The following is a 9,026-nucleotide window of genomic DNA, read 5'->3' as shown; positions in this document are numbered from 1 at the left end:
CTGGGGCCAATCTTACTTTCTTTATTGTTCACATACTAATTCCTTGTTTACCAGAAAATATGGCAAATGTGATAGATGCCTGCCTTTCACATCCCTCCTTGTTGCAGTAACAAGTATTTTCCAAATGTAAATTTCTGAACCCAGGTGAAATAAAGCCACTTATTTGGAAGTCATCAGCTACTTTCTCCCCTGAGGATCTGGAGGGATGTGAAAGGTGGCCATCCACCACATTTGCCATCTCTTCTGGTAAACAAGTTATTAGTATGTGAACAATAAAGAAAGCAGAATTGTCCCCAGATAAGCTAGATGCATGTGAAGAAATTATTTCAGCAAGCCCATGCACTTGCATCCTCCTATACGTAGAAGATCACTAAATCTCTTCATATGAGAAATTTGGTTTTCTCTTGTGTGTGTTACTCGCTCAGTAATGTCCAACTCTTTCCAACCCTATGGACTATAGGGATTTCCCAGGCAAACACACTGGGTTGCCATTTCCTCCTCCAGGGGATTTTCCCAACCCAAGAATTAAACCCAGGTCTCCTGCATTGCAGACAAAATATCATCTAAGCCACCAGAGGTTTTCTCTTAATTAATAATAATCTTTTAATATTTAGATTACTTGCCCCATGATACAAACTTATATATAGCCTGAATCCTCCCCTGCCTCCTCAGAGTTAGCTCTCTCAGAGTCACCTGAGATACTGTCTACCAGGCTCAAGTCCTAACATCCCTGCCAAATAAAATGTAACTTTCAACTTTTAGGTGGCACATATTCCTTTAGAAGACAGTATGCTGAGTGAAACAGTCAATCACAAAAGGACAAATATTGAATGGTTCCTTGCATAACATACATACAGTAGCCAAATTCATAGAGACAGTAGTAGAAAGATAATAGTCAGAGAATGTGAGGAAGAGGGAATGGGGAGCTAGTGTTTTCCCGTATGTGGAGTTTGAACTGGGGAAAGGTAAAAAGCTCTGGAGAAGGATGGTCGTGCTGAATGCACAGCAATATGAATTATCAACTACAGACTGGCACTTGCCAAGAGCACTGGCCAACAACTGAACAACGATAACAACAAGGGCGTTTGCCACCCACCTCTATAGAGACTGAACCTTGTGCTGCTTGGCTGTTGACCTTCAGCACCCTCCGAGTTCAGGGGGAGTGAGGCACTCTGTTCTCCAGGGAATCTGGTGGGACAGGTCTTTAGATACTTGGATGTTTTTAGAAACAGATTTTATGATCTAAATCCTTGCATCTCCTCATGTCTAGAAAAGCACTAAACCCTTTCATGGTGACATCAGATCCTTGTGACTAGCAGAAAGACTTCTGTACAACAAGTGCCTAACAGTATTGAACACTCCCTTCACCAAAACCTTATATACTGACTTTCCCCCACTGCTTTTTTGGAGCAGTCTCCCAGAGCTATCTGAGGTACTGCCTCCCAGGGCTGCAGTCCTCATTTTGCCCCAAATAAAGCTTAACTCACAACTCTCAAGTTGTACATCATTTTTTACTCAACAGATTGTACTAATGCCATTGAACTCTACACTTTAAAATAGTTAAAATGATAAATTTTATTTTCCGTAAATTTTAACACACAAGTTACCAGTGAATTGTCCTTTAGTTACACCCCATACTAACTCTAAAAACATGAGCATTGATATTGATAGAAAGATAGATCAATCTTTATGTACTTTTCCTTAGTATTAACATAAAAATAAACATTAACAAAGAGAAACATAAGAAGGCTTCTTTCAGTTGTACAATGAGCTGTTCTATAAATAGGAGTGGGAAGGTTATAACAATGATATGTCACAGAAAAGGTATTTGAGAAAAAATAGCATACATGAGAATATGTAAGTGCTATAAAACAAAATAGAGCCTGTTGTCATTATAATTTAGTTGATAGCACCCTAATTTGATCCTATCTCCTTAATTCATATGATAAAACAAGAGAAAGGATGCCCTGAGCAGAGAAAACTGTAGAAACCCTGTATTCACAGATGAGTGAGGTAGTTTACAATGTTTGCCAAATACATTTGGTATCAAAAGATTCTAAACAACTTAATTATGTATTCTTAATTATGGATTCTTCATGCAAATTTCTTCAAGGAAAAGAGAAAAAAGAGCATTACTTATTAATGATGGAAGAATAAGTCTCAGTGTTGCAAAAATTAGTCCATATAAATCTAATCCAATTAAAAAGGCATTTACTGAACACATTTTACAAATGAATGAATGAATGACTAAATGATTGTATCAAAAGAAGAAATGAAAAGCAACTGCTATGTTCTCATAACTATTCTATTGCACTCCAATAACATTATATTATTCTTCAGGACTTTAGTAAGGCCTTCAACATATGATATAATATTAAGCAACATACATCACAGAAAATTTAAAAAATATATATTTTTTCTCGAGATATTTAGCAAAAATTTGGCTAACAGGGAACAGAATCAAACATATTCATTATATAAATATAAAAAATACAAATATTATACATTTGCAGACATATTAAATACGATATATTGGGTATTTCCTAAAACATTTTAAACAAACAAAAAGTAGAGAATATAAGAAATTATAATCACTCACTGGGGAAGGATAAAAACAACATATAGAATGTTTTCTCTGTGCCAGTTCACTGATCTTCTTTACATGTCTCATTTGATCATCATAGAATCATGTGAAGTAGGTTCTGTTATTTTTCATTTTTAAATATCAGGAAACTGAGGTGAAGAATTAAATAGCAGTAAAATTAGCCAGGCACATGATATTGGACTTGAACCCTGGCAGCCTAACTAGTTTACTTATCTTTTTACCCTTTATTTATTATTAAGTCTCTGTAATTATCCTCCAAAAGACACAGGAAGACATCAATCTCTTCTCCAATTTTAATCATGAAAAAGCTAAAATGACCTGTTGAGTTAGAAATTTTAGAATTTATAGACATCTAGTAAATAAAAGATCTTTCACTGTGGCAAATGTATTTCAGCTTGTTGGAGTAGGAGCAATTCTTACATAATCTCTTGTACTTTCATTTATTCTTGAACCATTTCTTTTATTGATCCAACAACAATCAGACAGCTTTGACCACTAGTGTCCTAAGAACATGTTCTCGTATTTTCTTGGTCCTTACTCTATACACAATGGGGTTGAGAAAAGGGGGCACCAAAAGATATATATTTGCAATAAAAATGTGGATATGTGCAGGTATATTTTTCCCAAAACGGTGAGTGAAAATGGAAAAACCAGCTGTGGAGTAGAAGACAAGAATAACACAGACATGGGACCCACATGTGCCTAAAGCCTTAAAGCTAGCTTCTCGGGATGGTAGGCGGAATACAGAGCGGAGGATGAAGACATAGGATATAGCAGTAAGAATTGCATCACATGAGCCAATGATAGTAGCCATACTGAGGCTATAACGCTTAGTGGTCCCTGTGTCCAAACACGCCAGCTTCACAACGGCCATAAACTCACAGTAGGTGTGGGCAATGATTCGTGTTCTGCAGTAAGGCAGCTGTTTGAGCAGAATGGGATGCGGAGAAAAGAAAGCAACTCCCCGAATCACCACAATAATACCCATTATAGTGATGCGAGTGTGGGTAAGAATGGTGGTGTGGCGCAGTGGATGACAAATGGCCACATAGCGGTCAATGGCCATGGACAAAAAAAAGCCTGATTCCAAAGCAGTAAAACTATGAATGAAGAATATTTGGGTCAGGCAGGCATCAAAGGCAATGTCATGGGCTCCAAGCCAGAAGAGACAGAGCATGCGAGGCAGTGTAGACGTGGAGAGGACCAGGTCAGTGACTGAGAGCATGCACAAAAAGAGGAACATAGGCTCGTGGAGGCTTCGTTCTGCCCTCACCACAGCTAGAATGGTCACATTCCCCACCACCGCCACCACATACATAGAGCAGAAGGGAATCCCTATCCAGACATGCAGGTGCTCCAGTCCTGGGATGCCCATCAGCAAGAAGGTGACAGGAGAGGGATGAGAAGTGTTGAGAGGAGGCATGATGGTTTTTTCTTTGATTTTCATCAGTTCTTCTGAAGATAAAGTTGCCATGCCAAGATGACCACAACCAGATGCTGAAAACACAGAGATTTATTAATATTTCAGGAAGATCCTTGATGACTATTGTTAAAAACAGTTCAAATTCATACTCAGGCTTATTTAAATTCCTGAGATTCAGATTAACAAAATGAGTTAGAACATGCCAAATTATTGTGTTTTCTGAAGTACACAAAGATAATACTTATATCATTTCATATTATTTCAAGGACCTATGTATCACTTTGTCCCTTTGTTTCCAGTAAAAGCTTTCATCTGTAGTCACACTTGTACTTAATTGAACAAATATTTCAGTTTTGTGCAGTTTTGTGCTTCCCCATTGATCTCTCATTCAGTATTCCTCCCATGTCACTGAATTTTTCATAAGTGAAAGTGACCAGGCAGAGGCCATAGGAAATTTCAGGAAATTATTTAAAGGAGGCTTAATATAGGAATAGAATGAATGGACTCTGTCTCTTTCCATATGATACTGAATTCTTTGGCATAACTTTTAGAATCAGTAAGTCAATCTATGACTTCACCCTTTCCTTTGCCACTCTGTGTGACTAATCTTACAAATAAAATATTCTGAAGTTTTATATTTTTTTCATATTTCTGGGCTTTATTACAGTGAAAAATGATTGATAATGCAAATATGACTTTTTTCATTTTTTAGCTTTAAATGTGTAAATTACTCTTTAGCTTTATGCAAGTAACTTATAAGACAAAAAATTAAACCAGAGGGGAGGGAAGGATAAGTTATGTAGAAATGATAGCAAGGAATAAAATTAAGTGTAGTAAGTCAAGAAAAGTCTTCTTGAGTAGATGACCCTTAGACTAGAATGTGAATAATATATGACTTCATCCTATGGGAACTGAATATTAGGTACAGACAGATAATTCATATCTATATATTGTTTGATCAATCTATCTATCTCCATACACATGCACATAAACACAAACAAAGTAAAGGGGCATAAACAAAGTTCTATTAGGAAGGATAATCATGACGTAATGAATTAAAATATAGTGTAGGTAGACTCAAAGACTACAAAAGACGTTCAAGTGAGACGAGATTCTATGATTAAACAATCACATAACAAACAGGACATTTTACAACCCAATCTCTAGAACAGTGGCTAACACTCAATAGCATATGTTGTGGTATAGATACAATACAAAGCAGTGCAAGAACAGAACTGGAAAATATATACACTCACAGATAGACACACTTGTTTGAAAAATACTTTTTTTATACACACAATACTATCTCTATGCTATCATTTCCTTAAAAATGCCAACCTGTAGTAGAGTCCAAAGATCATGAGATACCCATATTGTTGTTTCTTCAGCAGATTCATGCAATATGAAATATGGACAAAATAAGAGCTAACACTCACTTCTATATCCTTAAAAGAAGATCTTTGCTCCCTAGAGAAGCTATTTTTTTTTTTGTTCATTTCATCCATGGAGATTGAAAAATGTGGATTCCTTTTATTTCAAAGAATTTTATCTTCTCCCTTGAATCTAGGTCATTTAGAAAACAATAAGATGTTTCTTAAGGGCATTCAGTGTTCTTCAAAGTTTCCTTGATCACTGAGACCAGACTGTCTCTTTCACTATATCATCCTCAAGGTCAAGAAGCAATCTAGACATGCACCTTCTATATGTAGCAGCTTAATTATGGTAATCTCAGCAGATAAGCAGGAATGACCTCTGACAAAAAATGGTTCCTTAAGGAATCACTGGAAGAAGGGGGAGTGTTTGTATTGTTGATGAGGCTTGCAACTTCTTAATTTCAGGGACAGCAATTAACCTGTGAACTCCCTTAGGATTACAACTACAGATATAGCCATCCCTCAGTATTTTAATATAATTTATCAACCATTTAACAGGACCAGCCCTGAAGAAACTGAAAAGACACAGAACACGTTCTATATTCATTAAATACATCAACTTTGTTCCAAAGTCAACTTGAAACATAAACCTTGCAGGCCAGAAGAGTGTGAAGGGATATATTTAAAGTTGAAAAAAAAATAGAGAATTAAATATCTTACAAACCCACCTTTTAAAAATTAGGAAAAACTTAAGATATTTTTAGATAAACAGAAGCTGAGGTAGTTCATGATCACTAGACAGTCTGTATAAAAAACGCTAAAGGGAGTCCTTCATGTTCAAATTAAAGGAAGCTAGAAACGAACTGAAACCTATATAAAAATATAAAGTTCTTCAGTAAACACAAGTGTCCAACTCTGTGTAACCCTATGAGCTGTAGTCTTCCAGGCTCCTCTGTCCATATGAATTTCTAGGCAAGAATACTGCTGTGGGTAGCCATTCCCTTCTACAGGGGATCTTCCTGACCCAGGGATTCAACCTGGATCTCCTGAACTGCAGGCAGATCCCTTACCATCTGAACACCGAAAATCCCCTCAATAGGGATAAATACATATACAAATATAAAAACCAGTATCATCACAATTCTAGTTTGTAATTCAAATTTTATTATTCTTTTTTTTTCTTTTATTTTTATTTTTTTATTGAAGGATAATTGCTTTACAAAAGTTTGTTTTCTCTCAAACCTCAACATGAATGAGCCATAGGTATACATATATCCCCTCCCTTTTGAACCTCCCTCCCAACTTCCTCCCCCTCCCACCTCTCTGGGTTGATACAGAACCCCTGTTTGAGTTTCCTGAGCCATACCTACAGCACATTCCCATTGGCTATCTATTTTACATATGTTAATGTAAGATTCCTGTTACTCATTCCATACATCTCACCCGCTCCTCCCCTCTCCCCATGCCCATTAGTCTATTCTCTATGTCTGTTTCTCCATTGCTGCTCTGTAAATAAATTCTTCAGAACCATTTTTCTAGGTTCCACATATGTGCGTTAGAATACAGTATTTATATTTCTCTTTCTGACTCACTTCACTCTGTATAATAGATTCTAGGTTCATCCACCTTATCAGAACTGACTCAAATGTGTTCCTGTTTATGCCTGAGTAATATTCCATCATGTATATGCGCCACAACTTCTTTATCCATTCATCCATCAATGGACATCTAGGTTGCTTCCAAGTTCTTGCTATTGTAAATAGGGCTGCAATGAACAATGGGATACAAGTGTCTTTTTCAACCCTGGTTTCCTCAGGGTATATGCCTAGGAGTGGGGTTGCTGGGTCATATGGTGGTTTTATTCCTAGTTTTTTAAGGAATCTCCATACCGTCTTCCATAGTGGCTGTATGAATTTACATTCCCACCAACAGTGCAAGAGTGTTCCCATTTCTCCACACCATCTGCAGCATTTATCACTTGTCAACTTTTTGATAATGGCCATTCTGAACTGTGTGAGGTGATATTTCATTGTAGTTTTGATTTGCATTTCTCTAATAATGAGTGATGGTGAGAATCTTTTCATATATTTGTTAGGCATCTGTATATCTTCTTTGGAGAAATGTCTGTTTAGGTCTTTCTCCCACTTTTTGATTGGGTTGTTTGTTTTCCTGGTATTGAGTTGTATGAGCTGCTTGTATATTTTGGAAATTAATCCTTTGTCAGTTGTTTCATTTGCTATTATTTTCTCCCATTCTGAGGGTTGTCTTTTCACTTTGCATGTAGTTTCTTTTGCTGTGCAAAAGCTTTTAAGTTTAATCAGTCCCACTTGTTTACTTTTGTTTTTATTTCGGTTACTCTAGAAGGTGGGTCATAGAGGATCTCGCTTTGATTTATGTCGAGTGTCCTGCCTATGTTTTCCTCTAAGAGTTTTATAGTGTCTGATCTCACATTTAGGTCTTTAATCCATTTTGAGTTTATCTTTGTGTATGGTGTTAGGAAGTGTTCTAATTTCATTCTTTTACATGTAGCTGTCCAATTTTCCCAGCACCATTTACTGAAGAGGCTATCTTTGCCCCATTGCAAATTCTTGCCTCTGTTGTCAAAAATAAGGTACCCATAGGTGTGTGGGTTTATTTCTGGGCTTTCTATCTTGCTCTGTTAGTCTAAATTTCTGTTTTTGTGCCAATACCATACTGTCTTGATGACGTTAGCTTTGTAGTATAATCTGAAGTCAGGAAGGTTGAATCCTCCAGCTCCATTCTTCTTTCTCAAAACTGCTTTGGCTATTTGGGGTCTTTTGTGTTTCCATATGAATTTTGAATTTTTTTGTTCTAGTTCTGTGAGAAATGCCATTGGTAATTTGATAGGGATTGCATTGAATCTGTAGATTGCATTTAGTAGTATAGTCATTTTCACAATATTGCTTCTTCCCACCCAGGAACGTGGAATATCTCTCCATCTGTTTATGTAGTCTTTGAAGACTTTCATCAGTGTCTTACAATTTTGTGTACAGTTCTTTTGTCACATTAGATAAGTTTACTCCTAGATATTTAATTCTTTTTGTTGCAATGGTGAATGGAATTGATTCCTTAATTCTCTTTCTGATTTTTCATTGTAAGTATATAGAAATGCAAGTGATTTCTGTGTATTGATTTTGTGTCTTGCAACTTTGCTAAATTCACTGATTAGCTCTAGTAATTTTCTGATAGTATCTTTAGGGATTTCCATGTACAGTATAATGTCATCTGCAAACAGTGAGAGCTTTACTTCTTTTTCAGTCTGGATTCCTTTTATTTAATTATTTTTTTCTTCTCTGATTGCTGTAGCTAGGACTTCCAGAACTATGTTGAATGATAGTGGTGAAAGTGGACCCCATTGTCTTGTTCCTGATCTTACAGGGATTGCTTTCATTTTCTCACCATTGAGAATAATGTTTGCTGTAGGCTTATCATATATGGCCTATACAATGTTGAGGTAGGTTCCTTCTATGCCCATGTTTTGAAGAGTTTTAACCATAAATGGGTGCTAAATTTTGTCAAGGGCTTTTTCTGCATCTATTAAGATTGCCATATGGCTTTTATCTTTCAGTTGTTAATATGGTATATCATATTGATTTGCATATAT

General features: G+C 36.3%; 1 protein-coding gene across 1 annotated transcript; it reads right to left on the bottom strand.

Moving 5' to 3' along the window:
- Positions 1–3,083: 3,083 nt before the first annotated feature.
- On the bottom strand, positions 3,084–4,028 carry LOC122702262 (olfactory receptor 52M1-like). The gene has a single exon (XM_043915889.1). The coding sequence runs from the start codon at positions 4,026–4,028 to the stop codon at positions 3,084–3,086; it is 945 nt and encodes a 314-aa protein (XP_043771824.1).
- Between the last annotated feature and the right edge of the window lie 4,998 nt (positions 4,029–9,026).

Source organism: Cervus elaphus, chromosome 1 (genome assembly GCF_910594005.1).
Source record: "Cervus elaphus chromosome 1, mCerEla1.1, whole genome shotgun sequence".
NCBI classification, from domain to species: Eukaryota; Metazoa; Chordata; class Mammalia; order Artiodactyla; family Cervidae; genus Cervus; species Cervus elaphus.
This window is presented reverse-complemented; position numbering and strand designations above follow the sequence as displayed.

What these genes read in the sequence shown, in the direction of transcription:
- LOC122702262 (XM_043915889.1), bottom strand. Translation starts at nt 4,028, where the DNA reads ATGCCTCCTCTCAACACTTCTCATCCCTCTCCTGTCACCTTCTTGCTG.